General features: G+C 39.7%; 1 protein-coding gene across 5 annotated transcripts in view; it reads right to left on the reverse strand.

The window, feature by feature from the left end:
* Window positions 1-11,659, reverse strand: part of VPS13A (vacuolar protein sorting 13 homolog A) — a 244,743-nt gene extending 233,084 nt beyond the window's left edge. For all 5 annotated transcript variants that reach the window (XM_066367951.1, XM_066367950.1, XM_066367953.1 and 2 more), the window contains exon 1: window positions 11,420-11,659. In XM_066367951.1, the coding sequence (XP_066224048.1) occupies window positions 11,420-11,519 (100 nt within the window). In that variant the 5' untranslated portion in view covers window positions 11,520-11,659. The remainder of the gene's footprint in view (window positions 1-11,419) is intronic.
* Window positions 11,660-15,755: the final 4,096 nt, after the last annotated feature.

The following is a 15,755-nucleotide window of genomic DNA, read 5'->3' on the forward strand; positions in this document are numbered from 1 at the left end:
TACAAATGGCCAACAGATATATGAAAAGATGCTCATCTTCTTTAGCTATTAGAGAAATGCAAATCAAAACGGCAATGAGATACCACCTCACACCTGTTCGATTAGCTGTTATTAGCAAGTCAGGTAACAGCAAATGTTGGAGAGGCTGTGGAGAAAAAGGAACCCTCATCCACTGTTGGTGGGAATGTAAAGTAGTACAACCATTATGGAAGAAAGTATGGTGGTTCCTCAAAAAACTGAAAATAGAACTACCTTATGACCCAGCAATCCCTCTACTGGGTATATATCCCAAAAACTCAGAAACATTGATACGTAAAGACACATGCAGCCCCATGTTTATTGCAGCATTGTTCACAGTGGCCAGGACATGGAAACAACCAAAAAACCCATCAATAGATGACTGGATAAAGAAGATGTGGCACATATACACTATGGAATACTACTCAGCCATAAGAAATGATGACATCGGAACATTTACAGCAAAATGGTGGGATCTTGATAACATGATACGAAGCGAAATAAGTAAATCAGAAAAAAACAGGAACTGTATTATTCCATACGTAGGTGGGACATAATAGTGAAACTAAGAGACATTGATAAGAGTGTGGTGGTTACGGGGGGGAGGGGGGAATGGGAGAAGGAGAGGGGATGGGGAGGGGCACAAAGAAAACAAGATAGGTGACAGAGGACAATCTGACTTTGGGGGGTGGGTATGCAACATAATTGAACGACAAGATAACCTGAACTTGTTATCTTTGAATATATGTATCCTGATTTATTGATGTCACCCCATTAAAAAAATAAAATTATTATTAAAAAAAAAAAAAAAAAAAAAAGAAAATGCTTGTTTTACCACAGAAATAATTAAAATGATATATAAAAATACATATATACTGAAAAATCCCACAATATAGCAAAAAATATGCAATACGAAATTAGATATACACAATTTTAAAATCCACAATACAGTGAGACCACAAAAAGTGAAACACAATATAGCAAGGGATGATTGTAATAATAAAAGGGTCAATTCACGAAAAATACATAATTGCAGACATATACCCACCAAACCATCAGAGCATAAAAACGTGACACATACAATAGAACTGAGAAACAGATAGCTCTACAATACTACAAGGCTTCAATAACCAACTTTACTAATGGATAGAAAAACCAGACAGAATATTAACAAGGAAAGAGATGAACTGAATTTAACAAACATACAAAACATCCTACCTAACAATAGCAGAATACACAACTTTCTCAAGTACACATGGAACATTCCTAGGATAGGTCACGTTAGGCAACAAAACAAATCTGAATAAATTTTAAAAAGTTAAAACCCTATCGTTTTTAATAATAATGGAGTGAATCTAGAAATCAAGCAAAAGGAAACTGAAAAATCCAAAAAAAATAATATACGTTTAAACAAGCAATGAGTTAAAGAAATCACAAGAAAATTTTTTTAAAAATTAAAATGAAAACACAATATACCAAAATTTATGGGATGTAGCAAAAGCAGTCCTGAGAAATTTATAGGTATAAATGTTTCATTAAAAAGGAATACATATGCAAAATTAACAATTTAAATCTACACCTTAAAGAAATAGAAAAGATTAAACCTAAAGCTACCAGACATTGAAATAATAAAGATTAGAAGAGATAAGCAAAATATAGAAGAGATAACCAATAGAGAACATCAATGAAATCACAGGTTGGTTATTCAAAAAAAAAAATCAACAAAATTGATAAATCTATAGCTAGGCTAAGAAGAAAGAAGAGTCAAATTAAGATAATAAATGAACTGGACAATACTATCCACTTTACATATACAAAAAAGATTATAAGAGAGTACTATGAACAACTGTATGTCAACAAATTGAATAACATAGATGAAATGGATAGAATCCTAGCAACACAACCTTAACAGTAATAAAATATAAAATACCGATAATATCAGTGGTAGTCAACCTGGTCCCTACCGCCCACTAGTGGGCATTCCAGCTTTCATGGTGAGCGGTAGTGGAGCAACCAAAGTATATATAAATAAAGAGATAGATTTAACTATAGTTAAGTTGTTTTATAAAGATTTATTCTGCCAAACTTAGTGAAAATCCAACATAAAGTACTTGGTAAGTAATTATTATTATATGCTTTAACTTGCTATAACTCTGCTTTATAAATTTTATAAAGTTACTTCCCTACTTTATAATCACCATTACTGTGGAACCGGTGGGTGGTTAGAAAATTTTACTACTAACAGAGATACAAAAGTGGGCAGTAGGTATAAAAAGGTTGACTACCCCTGGATAATATGAACAGACCTAAAATGAGCAAGGAGATTTCATCAGTAATCAAAAACCTCCTAGCAACAACAAAAAGCACAGGACCACATGGATTCACTGTGAATTCTACCAAACATTTAAAAAAAAAATGCCAATCTTCCTCAAACTCTTCCAAAAATTTGAAGTGAAAGGAATACTTCCAAAATCAATCTATGAGATCAATATTAATTCAATACCAAAGCTATACACCATATCCAAAAATTAACTCAAAATGGGTAAAAAACTGTTCAAAACAATAATAGCAACAGTGCACTGAATACAGTTTACAGATAAGTGAAATGAATGAAAGCAACGTTATAACAGGCAGAAAGAACAGACTGCAATATTCTGTTATAAGGATGAAGCAGTCTAGTATTACTTAGAAGTAGAATTAACCTGACTAGGTGGTAGTGAAGTAGATAGAGTGTTGACCTGGGACGCTGAGGACCCAGGTTCGAAACACCAAGGTCGCTGGATTGAGCACTGGCTTGCCTTGAGCTCCCAGTCAAGGCATCAATCATTGATTGCTCCCAGTACAAGAAAGCAATCAATGAACAAAAAAAGTGCCGCAACGATTTGATGCTTCTTATCTCTCTTCCTTTTCTGTCTCTCTCTTTAAAAATAAATAAATAAATAAAGTAGAATTAGATTAAAAGTATACTATAATTCTGGCAACAATTAAAAATATTTTTTAAAGTGAAATTGATATTATAAGAGAAAATCATACAAAATTCTCAATGAAAACCAGAGAAGGCAAAAAAAAAAAAAAAAAGGATTTTGAAAGCAAATAAAACATCCATGTTAACACAATAAATTTTTAAAATTAATTTAAAAAATCAAATGATACAAATCGAAAAGAGCTAAAGATACGATAGCTATAAATCCATTAACCTAACTACACTACTCACAAAAATTAGGCGCTCACGGAACATGCAGATACTACAGTACTTCCAGCCTTTTGTATTTTCACCAATGAAATAAAAGTTGGTTTTCCATTCATTTGCATAATCAAACAACTTTCTTTGACTTGTTTGCTTTTCTGATGTTAATAAAAATCAAATGCTTTTTTTCTATCACTTCACACTCATTTTGAAATATCCCCTAATTTTTGTGAGCAGTATATATCAATAATCACTTTAAATATTAATGGTGTTGATGTGGTAGGCAGTTCGATCTGAGCAGAGCAAGGATGATAGGCCAGGCACAAAAAGACCGCAGAGCACAAAGCTCCAGGTGCCTAGCAATGGGAAAAACTGGGAAAACAAAGACCCTACCCCCAGGTGACCTTTCCTCCCTTAGCTGGTCATGAGGTGTGGAGCCCCGGATTTCATATGGCTGATCATGAAAGTTGGACCCTCCTCTGACCTTTCCTACCCTGGCATATCACTAGTCATGTGGGCTTTAGACCCACTTAGAGGAGGAGTAAACAAGAAAACCAGATAAGAGTACTTTTAAGCCTTAATGCCTAGAGCAGGGGTCCCCAAACTACAGCCCAAGGCCATTTATCTGGCCCCCGCCGCACTTCCGGAAGGGGCACAACTCTTTCATTGGTGGTCAGTGAGAGGAGCATAGTTCCCCTTTGAAATACTGGTCAGTTTGTCGATTTAAATTTACTTGTTCTTTATTTTAAATATTGTATTTGTTCCCGTTCTGGTTTTTTTACTTTAAAATAAGATATGCGCAGTGTGCATAGGGATTTGTTCATATTTTTTTTATAGTCCAGCCCTCCAATGGTCTGAGGGACAGTGAACTGGCCCCCTGTGTAAAAAGTTTGGGGACCCCTGGCCTAGAGATAAAATCTGGGACTCAGTTGTGTTTTAGCTCCAGGTCCAGAAAAGCAGCAAAACCAAACAAAGGAAAACCACAGCTGACCTCAGGTCCAGCTATACTGATCAATGACCAGTCAGTGGAGAACTCCAGTCAGTGAAGAACATGACCTTAAAAAGAACACACCTGGAAAACTGATGAATATTCTATTGAGATCCTCCCCTAGGACCTTCCCTAAAATTCCTACGCCTTTCCCTTCCTCCTCCTTCTTCTTCTCATCTTCCCTCCCAGGGACGTTTGTTCTTGTGTCTCTCTTTCTCCTAACTCTAAAGGACCTCACAAGACTTGCAACCAGGGAAGCAGTGGGCAGCAACAGCTCATCCCAGACTAACCCCTTGAACCTGTCTCCAAGATTCCTTTTCTTAACGTTTTTCTTGCACAGACAATAAATTCTTCCTTGCTGCATTTTGTCTCTTGACTGAATTCTCTCAAGATCAGAATCAAGGTCTTGGCCTGACCTGTGTGATGCAATGGGTCAAGTGTCGACCTCAAACGCTGAGGTCGCCAGTTCGAAACACTGGGCTTGCCTGGTCAAGGCACATATGGGAGTTGATGCTTCCTGCTCCTCTCCCCTTCTCTCTCTGTCTCTCTCTGTCTCTCTCTCTCTGTCTCTCTCTCTCTGTCCCCTTTCTCTAAAATAAATAAATAAAATATAAAATAAATAAATATGTTTAAAAAAAACTTAAAAAGAATCCAGTTCTTGTCACTCTCCCTGTAATATTAACAATTAAGAAATAGAGACTTGACAGAGTGGATAAGAAAACAAAACCCAACTATAAGGTATCTACAAGAAACCTACATTATCCTGACCTGTGCTGGCACAGTGGATAAAGTGTCGACCTGGAATGCTGAGGTTGCCAGTTCGAAACCCTGCACTTGTCTGGTCAAGGCACATATGGGAGTTGATGCTTCCTGCTCCTACCCCTTTCTCTCTCTCTCTCTCTCTCTCTCTCTCTCTCTCTCTCTCTCTCTCTCTCCCCCCCCTCTCTAAAATGAATAAATACATAAATTAAATTAAATACATGTTAACCAAATTTTTAAAAAAAGAAACCTACATTAAAAATAAACACAATTAAAAACAAAGGGATCTAATTAAAACTTATAGAGCATTTCATCCAACAACAGCACAGTATGTATTCTTCTCAAGCTCACATGAAGCATTCACCAAGGTGTACCATACTCTGGGCCATAAAATATATCCTAACAAATTTAAAGAATAGAAGTCATACAAAGTTTGCTTTTCGGCCACAACAGAAATAAACTAGAAATTGGTAACAGAAAGCATGATCAATCCTAATATATGTGAAGATTATTAAATAAACACTAATTTGAAATAATACATAGGTCAAGGAAGACATCTCAAAAGTAACTTAAAACATTTTGAATCAAATTAAAATACAACCTATCAAAATTTGTGATATGTAGCAAAAGCAGAGCTCAGAGGAAGAATTACATTATTGAATGCATATATTAGAAAAAGTCTAAAGTCAATAATCAAAGTTTCCACCTTAGGATTTTAGAAAAAGAGAAACTTAAATTCAAAGTAGAAGAAATAATAAAAAGACCACAAATCAATGAAATGAAATTCAATACAGAATATCAACAGAGAAAAAATCAATGACACCAAATACTAGTTCTTTGAAAAGATCAATAAAATTGAGCCCTGGCCAGTTGGCTCAGCAGCAGAGCATCGGCCCGGCATGTGGAAGTCCTGGGTTCAATTCCTGGTCGGGGCACACAGGAAAAGTGACCATCTGCTTCTCATCCCTCCCCCACCTCTCCTCTCTCTCTCCCTCTCCCTCTCCCTTCCCCTTTCTCCCTGCCTTCCACAGCCATGGCTCAAATAGTTCAAGCAAGTTGAACCCAGCACTGAGGATGGCTTCAAGGCTTTACCTCAGGTGCTAAAATAGCTCGGTTGCCAAGCAACAGAACATCAGCCCCAGACGAGGGTTGTCGGGTGGATCTTGGTTGGGGAGAATTCGGGGGGAGCATATGGGAGTCTGGCACTCTCCCTCCCTGCCTCTCATTAAAAAAAAGAAAAGGAAAGAAAGAAAAGATCAACAAAACTTATAACTCTCTAATCAGGTTAAATAAGGAAAAAAATAAGAGACACAAATTATCAGAAATGAAAGGCTAATCAAAAATCAATTAATGTAATCCATCATATCAATGGCTGAAGACTAAAATCTGATAATCCTATCAATACATGCAAAAAATTCACTTTACAAAGTTTAACAATCTTGAAAAAATATCTCAGCAAACCAGAAATAGAGGTATATATGGTAGGAAAAAAATTAGAATATTGAATGCTTCTGGGATAGGGGCAAGGAATCTTTTGGGTGTGACAAATATGTTCGTTATCTTGATCATAATGACAGTTTCCCAGATTAATACATATGTCAACATTTATCAAATTGTAGGCATCTGCGGCTGATTTTAATGCAGACTAGCTCTTGAAAGAAACGTGAAATTCTAAGACCACTTTGGAAAGTTAAAAGATGAGCCTGACCAGGCGGTGGCGCAGTGGATAGAGTGACAGATTGGGATGCAGAGGACCCAGGTTCGAGACCCCGAGGTAGCCAGCTTGAGCGCGGACTCATCTGGTTTGAGCAAAGCTCACTAGCTTGGACCCAAGGTCGCTAGCTGGAGCAAGGGGTTACTCGGTCTGCTGTGGCCCCACAGTCAAGGCACATAAGAGAAAGCAATCAATGAACTAAGGTGTTGCAACGAAAAACTAATGATTGATGCTTCTCATCTCACTTCGTTCCTGTCTATCTGACTCTCTGTCTCTGTAAAAAAAAAAAAAAAAAAAAAAAAAGATGAATCTCAGATGAGTCTATGAAGCAATACCACCACTCTAAATAGTTGATATATAAGAAAAGTGAAGATTTGTAAATAGTAGTATAGAAAAAGGATACTTTACCAACATCAAAATTTGCCAAGTTAAGATGAAGCTCAATTTCTCTTTCCCCTCCCACAAAATAGATGCTAGGTGCACTTAATCTACTTAATCTATAGGACTCAGTATAGTAACACTGTTCTGCTACATTACAGTTTTTAAAATTTTTTTAACTCATATATAACAATGGTTTTAAGGAAGTCCCAAAGAACCATCTCAAAAACAAATTTTCAGAGCACTATCCATTATTAAATATGAAACCATCCCTATAACCTCTGAATATTAAATAACACCATTAATATACTACCAGTGAAATCAGCTGGATTATTACACAAAAGCTTACCAAAAGCATCTGTTTAAAACTAATAGGTTTTTCTGCATTAGACCATAAAATATTACATCCATAACCTTAGCATTTTTCCTATGCGGCATCTAGTTTCTATTATTTTAATTTTCAAAGACTGTTTTTTAAAACTCCTCTAAGCTTATAAAACATTACTTTTTAAGTTCTCAAAAGGTTTTAATTTCCAGCTATTGTTTAAAGCTTCATTTGTCAAAATATAATCAAGTTTTATACATAAAATACTGACCTATTTTAAAATCTGATAAAGACTTCAGTAAAAGGGATCAATTACAGTAACTGATTTAAATACTTACTATAAAGCTAGTTATCAAGATGGAGTGTGGTATTGGTAAAAAGATAGACACAAAGATCACTGACACAGATTACATTCCAAAAATAAATCCACTGAGAAGTCTACTGATATTACAGAAGTGCAAAGATATTGAATGGACCAAGGATATTCTTTTCACTTAATGGTGCTAGAACAATTGAACGTTGGCATCTACATGCAAACAAATGAATGTCAACCACAGCTTATACAAAATGTATTCCACAGCTTATATAAAAATAGATCAAAATCTAAATGTAAAACAAAATTATAAACTTCTAGGATAAAACAGCAGAGAAAAATCTTTGTAATTTCAGGTTAAGCAAAGATTTCATAGATAAAACATCAAAAGCATGACTCAAAAAAATTTTAATGAACTGGACTTGATCAAAACTTAAAAATTTTGCTTTGCAAAGACAAAACTGGATAAGAGTGGCAGAACATATTTTCAAATCATATATCTGACAAAGGCTTTACATCCATAGTATCTACAGATGTTTCAACAGCGTATAGAAGAAAACAAATACTTGGAAAAGAGTCTGGCAGTTCCTTAAAAGTTATATGACTAGAATTCCACTTCTAGATATACTGTATACCCAAGGGAATTTAAAACATATGCCCATAGGGCCCTGGCCAGCTAGCTCAGCGGTAGAGCATTGACCTGGTGTGTGGAAGTCCCGGGTTCGACTTCCGGCCAGGGCACACGAGAGAAGCGCCCATCTGCTTCTCCACCCCTCCCCCTCTCCTTCCTCTCTGTCTCTCTCTTCCCCTCTCACAGCCAAGGCTCCACTGGAGCAAAGTTGGCCTCGGGCACTGAGGATGGTTCCATGGCCTCCTACTCAGGCACTAGAATGGTTGCAGCCACAATGGAGCACCACCCCCCAGGGGCGCATGTGGGAGTCTGACTGCCACCCCACTTCTAACTTCAGAAAAATACAAAAAATAAATAAATAAATAAAACATATGCCCACAAAAAGATTTGTACATGAACATTCATAGCAGTATTACTCATAAAAGCAAAAAAGTAGGAATAACTTAAATATCCATCAACTGAATAAAATATAAACAAAATGAATGTATTCGTACCATGGGATATCGTTCAGTAATAAAAATGAATATGGATATATGCTACCACATGGACGAACTTCGAAAATAAGTGAAAGAAACCAGGAATGAAAGGCCAAGTATATTGTATCATTCCACTCAAATGAAATGTGTGGAACCGACATATCCATAGAAACAAAGTAATTTAGTGGTTGCGGAGATGGGGTGCAGAAATATTAAGTGAAAATTTGTCATGACTGTTAATGGGTCTGAGGTTTATCTTGGGGGTGTTGAAAATGTTCTAGAATTAGTACTGACAGTTGCACAATGTTGTAACCATACTAAAAAAAACACTTAGCATTTTAAAAGGGTGAATTTAATGTGAATTAAATATCAATAGAAAAAGAAAAATTTTTAAATAACCAAAAGATCTAAACAGATACTTCAATGGAAATACACAAACAGCAAAGATTCTGAACATGAAGTTCAACATCTTTAAAATAAACTAAGAAAATAAATATTTTATCTTTATATACCTATTAGAATGGCCCCCCAAAAAGTTTTTAAGTGACAATACTAAATGCTAGTGAGAAGATGCAGAGCAACTTAGCACCCACACAAGCTGGTGAGATTGAGAAATGGTAGAGCCACTTTGAAAAGCAGTTTCATTGCTTCACATAAATTAAATACCCACTTACCATAAGGCCTCAAAATCCCACTCTTTGGTGTTTACCCAATAAAATAAAAATGTATGTTCACACAAAATCCGGTACATGAAGGTTGATAGCAGCTCTTCATAATTGCCAAACTGAAATGGCCTTCAACCCTTGAACAGATAAACACTTATAGTCCAACCATACAACAGAAACACTAAAAAAATATATGAAATACTGATATATGCAACACCTCGGTGACTCAAAATCATTTTATGTAAGAACTGAAGTGAAAGGAGTGAAACGAAATAAAAGAAACCAGACCACAAAAGCTACATACTATTTAATTCCACGTACACGGCACTCTAGAAAAGGCAACACTGTAGGGATGGAAACATCATCAGTGGTTCCCAGGAAAAGGGGTGGGAGCTGGGTGGAATGGATTGCAAGGAGGCAGCAGAGGGAATTCAGGGGTCTTGTTGGAATGCTTCTGTATGGTGACTGTGATGGTAGACACACCCCTCTTTGCATTTGTCAAGACAGCTGGAGTGAATTTCACTTAGGTAAATTTTAAAACAAATTCTGGAATAAATCACACAAACCTCCACCTTGTATGTACAAGCAAACTTCCACTATAAACCAAAGTACACCACAAAAGGTTCTCAAGGCTTCCTTCTGACAGACATGGAGACACGTTTTATTATTTTAACCTTGCAAATAAGCAGCAGCACAGCTTAAACAATATGCAAGTTTCTGGTACTAGTCAGAGACGCTGACCCGGCACTTATGTCCCTACTTCTTGTAGTCGCACTCTCAATCATGGTACTAGGTACCAAGATTAGTAAGTAACAAGAGGTCTTCTTCATCAACTAAATTACCTATTGATACTGTGTCATAAAATAGAAAAAAAAAACAAAATAAATATTTTAGAAGTACTGTGACAGTGTATGCATATTCAAAAGTAGTTCAATTATTTCGTATTTATGTATATGTGTAAGTATACACACACACACACACACACATATATATATATACATATTATTCACACACAAAAAAAATAACCTTAACTTTGGCCTGGGAAATTCATTTCATGAAGAAATCTAATTTCTAATGGGTGTTTTAAAAAAATTTTTAAAGTATAATACAAAAACGGAAGCACTAAAAATGAGGCTCCAAATAAGGTAGAAGATACTAGAGTAAACAGATACAAAGTAAAGCTTCGCTCCTCCTATTAAAACTATTAAACAATGTTAAACGCGTGTTCATCCCTGTCTTTTGCAGGTCCGCGATGTTACACAGCTGCACCTCGTTTCTTAAAAATTTCAGCAATTCACTCTGATCGACAAAACCCCAAAGCCTCACAAATGCAACACATTCCTGGCTGGGGCTGTGAGTTGGGAACACAGTCAGTCGTTTGACTGCTTACACACAGGAGTTTCGCTTTCTGTTATCAGCCGAATGCAGGCGAGCAAGCCGGGGTCCAGGTGGGGTGGCCCTGCGGCCGGAGCTCGCACCACGGCCCAGCCGCACCCAGAGGCTGGGGAAGGAAGTGGGCGTCTCCGCTCACAGCGTCTCGCCTTCACGTGCGACGCAGCGTGCGACACTCCGCGAGCTCTCAACCAAAGGGGGATAAATGACAAGGATAAGGCCAAGCCCAGGTGCGCCCTGTCGCTGTCCCTCGCCCAGCACGGCTGAAGCCAAACCATGATTACAGAAATTTGAACTCCAGACCCTTAGAGTCCAGTAGGGATCCTCAGCTGCTAGGCTCGGGAAAAGGGGGCCTTTTCACCCAAGACCCTATCCCCTTGCCAAAATATTAATATAAACAACCGCCGGGCGGAGGCCTGGAACTGCCGCCCGGCTTTACGTAACTTGACCCCGAGGGGGGCGGTGGCAGGTGGCTCCGCCAGGCAAGCTGGGCCCAGCAAGGCAGGGCCCGGCTCCGGCAATGAGTGGCTGGAGGGAGTCAGGATTGAGGGACAGCGCGGTCGGTCTCGTTACCTCCCCAGATGCCCAGAGTGAGCTGGGACGTGTCCAGGTTCACCACGTAGTCCCCCAAGAACCGGTTCAACACGTCCACGACCAACGACTCGAACACCATTTTACTCAGCCGCGCGGTGAACGCTGAGGGCGGACCCCGCGCACCTTCTTCTTGCGCTAGCCCTCCCGCACGCCTCCCTTGAGACCGCCGGCTTCACCGGCCCCTGGGCGGCTCCGATAGTAGCGCAACCCGTCTGGGACGCACCGCCCCGCCTCCTGCCTCCCGCCTCCCGCCGGGAAAGGGGCGGAGGCGGCCGCTCGATTGACGCGTGCGCAGCTCGGCCCGGACAGCGGGGGCGGAGCGAGGCGCAGACCCGGGCGCGCCAGCCCAAGAAGGAGCGAGGGGGGCTGCGCCACCGCCCCGTTAACGCGCGCTCCTTCGGTGCGGGGCCTGGTTCTTTTTCCCGGTGGGCCCCGCCTCGTCCCCAATCGCCTGGCAACGCGGCCAGTGTCCCGAGCGGCTGGATTTTTCCGACCCCGCCCCCACCTGGAGACCGGTGTCTAGGCCGCACCGTGGGCGGGGCAGGCGGTTACGCCCAGCAAGGGAAAGCCCACCTCTTCCCGAGGAGTAGAAATCCCTCCCCCTTCCAGCGCTGGGGCACACGGCTGCATATCGTAAAAAGTTCGGGGTTGCAATTCTACGCCTTTTTTCTTTCATCTGAGGTGGCACTCATTTTTGATCAAAAATGCCAAAGAGAGTTCCTTAAGATTCAGAGTTAGAGGGTCAACCAAAAATTAGACCTAACTAAACTTTGTGAGCAAGGTCCCAACCTTGGTGGAGAATTGACAGAGAAACGTTTGTGGACTTTCAAAAGTTTGCCAAAACACGTGAACAGACATTTCCTAAAAAGGATAAACACATGGCCATAACACATGAAAATATCGTCAATATTATTAGCTATTTTAGGACATGAATAAACCACATATGAGGTAGCACTATCACTACATAGCTGCCAAAATGGCTAAAAAAGGAAAAGTGGTAACACCAAATGCTGGTGAAGAGGCAGAGCAACTGGATGATTCATGCACTACGGGGATGTGAAATGGTACAGCCACTCTGAGAAACAGTTTGGCAGTTTCTTTAAAATAAAATAAATAAACATGTATCTACCATACAAACCAGCAATTGAATTCCTGAAGAAAATCCCAGAGAACAGAAAACTTGTATACAGACAAAACTTGCACATGAATGTTTATAGAGGCTTTATTCATAATAGGCAAAAACTTGGAAAAACCGAAATGTTTTTGAACAGATGAATAGTTAAACCAACTGTATATAGTTCATCCACACCATGGAATATTACTCAGCAATAAAAAGGAATGAACTGTCAATGCATACAACAGCTTAGGTGGATCATAGGCCTCATGCCGAGTGAAAACTGTATGATTCTATTTATAAAACATTCTTAAAATAAATTTATAGAATTAAAAAACATTAGCAGTTGTCAATGGTTAGGTATGGGGAGGAAGGATGGCTGTAGTTACAAATGGATAGCAGGGAGGAGCCCTGTGTTTATGAAACACTTCTGTTTCTCGATTGTGGCAGTGGTTACATAAAAGCATAAAACTATACACACACACAAATAAGTGCATATACATTGGTAAAATTTGAATAAGCTCCATGGATGGTACCTATCTCTTTATGTCCTAGTTTTGATATTGCACTATAGTTATGCAAGGTGTTATTATTAGGGGAAACTGGATTAAAGGTACATGGGATCTCCCTGTAAAATATTTTTTTATAACTTTCTATAAACCTATAGTTATTTTAAAATAATTTTTAAAGGTTCTTCTAACTTGGGGCCTTATAGTGGGTGCCACTGAGCATGAAATGAGCCTGAGAGTTGAAATTCTACATGATGTTTTAATATCCCTGTGTATGATACTTGGTAAAATGTTCAAGAAGAAGTACCTGTATGTGATACCTTATCAGAACATACGTATTAAAAGATCAATTACTCTGTGATCCTCAGTAAACTATAAGTGAGAGAGATGTATATAATAAGCAGTTTTCAAACACCTTCCTCTGGCTCCATGTATCTAAAATGACTAAGCAACTTCCTCACATAAAGAGGAGTCCCAAATGCTGATGTCCATCAGTGTTTGCTGATCCTAGATTTACTGGTTGCTTGTCATTCAAGTTTCTATCTAAATATAACCTAATCAAAAAGTTCTTCCCTGACTGCTCAGTCTCAAGCAGCCAGCAATCACACTGTCATATTCACCTTATGATCTTCATCTCATTTATCACTGTGTGAAATTATCTTCCAAATAGATTTTAAAAATTTCTGTCTCGGCCCTGACCAGCTTGCTCAGTGATAGAGCATCTGCCTGGCATGTGGATGTCCCAGGTTTGATTCCCAGTCAGGGCACATAGGAGAAGCACCCATTTGCTTCTCCAGCCCTCCCCCTCTTTTGCCTCTCTCTCTCTTCCCCTCCTGCAGCCATGGCTTGACTGGTTTGAACGCATCGGCCCTAGGTGCTGAGGATGGCTTTGTGGAGCCTCTGACTCAGGCACTAAAAATCTTGGTTGCGAGCATAGTCCCAGATGGGTAGAGCATCAGCCCCAGAGAGGGGTTGCCAGGTGGATCCTGGTCGGGGTGCATGTGGGAGTCTGTCTCTCTGTCTCCCCTCCTCTCACTTGGAAAAGAAGAAAAATAAATTCTGTGTCAACCCCCACTGCCACTTCTAGAACAGGAAGCTAATAATGGATCTAGTTCACTGTCGTAGCTCCAGTATCTACATGAGCACTTGACACATAGTAGGTTTTCAATACATAGCTGTTGAAAGAAATAACAAATGTTGTATATGAAGGCACCCTCAACTCTCAGAAGACCAAACATACCACCAGATAAGTAGATTAATATATCAAGACTGATTCCAGGGGAGATTATTCAGCAGGTGCAAAAAACAAAACAAAGCAAAAAGCTGAGGTTGTGAATGTAGAGTGAAGTTCCAGCCCCAGGAGCAGAGGGACTGGAGCCTTGGCTGTCGCCTACCACTGCAGTGCTGTGAGAGGCAGGTACAGAGAGAGAGAAACAGTGCATGTGGAAGGCAAGACTCTAGATTCAGAATTAAAGTCCCTTTGGCAGGACTGAGTGAATCCAGGAAGGCCAGTCTAATCTCAAAAGAGCACCCAGAAGGATCCTTCAAAAACATAAGTCAGATCATGTCACTTCTGTGCTCTAGAACTGCTCCCATCACCCTGGTGATGGGCACAGCCTTGACAATGGTAGATAAGGCTCTCCTTTCCCTCTACCCTAACCTTATCTAGAATGCTCTTTCCTCAATTTGCATGACTCACTTCCTCTGTCTTTGCTCTCTTGTCTTTTTTTCAGCTCCTCCTTGAACTGCCTGGTTCAAATTGATACCTGCTGTCTCTCCACCCCTCAGCACTGTCACCTTCCCTGCTTTATCTTTCCTCGGACCACTTACCACCTACCACCTACCATGCTATATTTTTTATTTCTTTCTTATCTATCTATCTCTCCCCACTATAATGTGTATAATATAATGTAAGCTACTCAAAGAAAAATTAATATTATTGTTTTACTCATGGTTCTATCCTAGAATATGGTTAGCACTCACATATTTGTGGAAGGCAGGAAAAGCATAGCAGCTGGGTACTGAATTATTGTCGCTCAGCGCCAAACTTACCCTTCTACATATATTCTGCTCTATGATGCTGGGGCACACATTCATCTTCCACAGCTGGCTCCTAGTTGGGCTCTGACAAGATGGGGTGGTGAAGGGGCTGGAGAAGAAAGAAAGGACTTGCTCCTTTCTGTTTGTTCCTTATGGGGCTTCCTGTCTACTTCTGTTTATTGTGAGCAGCACCTCAGCACCTACCCAGACATCCGCAGTTCCTTAGTAGCACCTGAATCGGACTTGCATTCCCCCAACTTGCACAATTAGCATCACTGTACCATCTCAGAGACAGCAGAACCAACATCACCATCTCCCCTGATAGAGACACCCAGCCAAGCAGCCATCTCCTTAGAGGTCTGAGTTTCAGCCCAAGGACTTCTCTTCTAAGTTTCCAAGTCTGTCGCTTAGCTCATTCAACCCTTGGAGTTATATTCACTTCCTGCAATAACTACCTGGGCAATACGTTAAAGTTCTCACTCTCTTTTTTTCAACTGAATTTATTGGGGTGTATAAGGCCAGGAGCCGCCATCGTGGCCATTCACATGCAGGTTCGCATTGGATTCGGACAGACGGTAATGAAAACAATGGAGCCTAGAACTGGTGGTCATCATCTTTAATCCTAGCTTGCACTCGGCGGGCAAGTAAAAAC

This window comes from Saccopteryx leptura, chromosome 2 (genome assembly GCF_036850995.1).
Source record: "Saccopteryx leptura isolate mSacLep1 chromosome 2, mSacLep1_pri_phased_curated, whole genome shotgun sequence".
Lineage (NCBI taxonomy): Eukaryota > Metazoa > Chordata > Mammalia > Chiroptera > Emballonuridae > Saccopteryx > Saccopteryx leptura.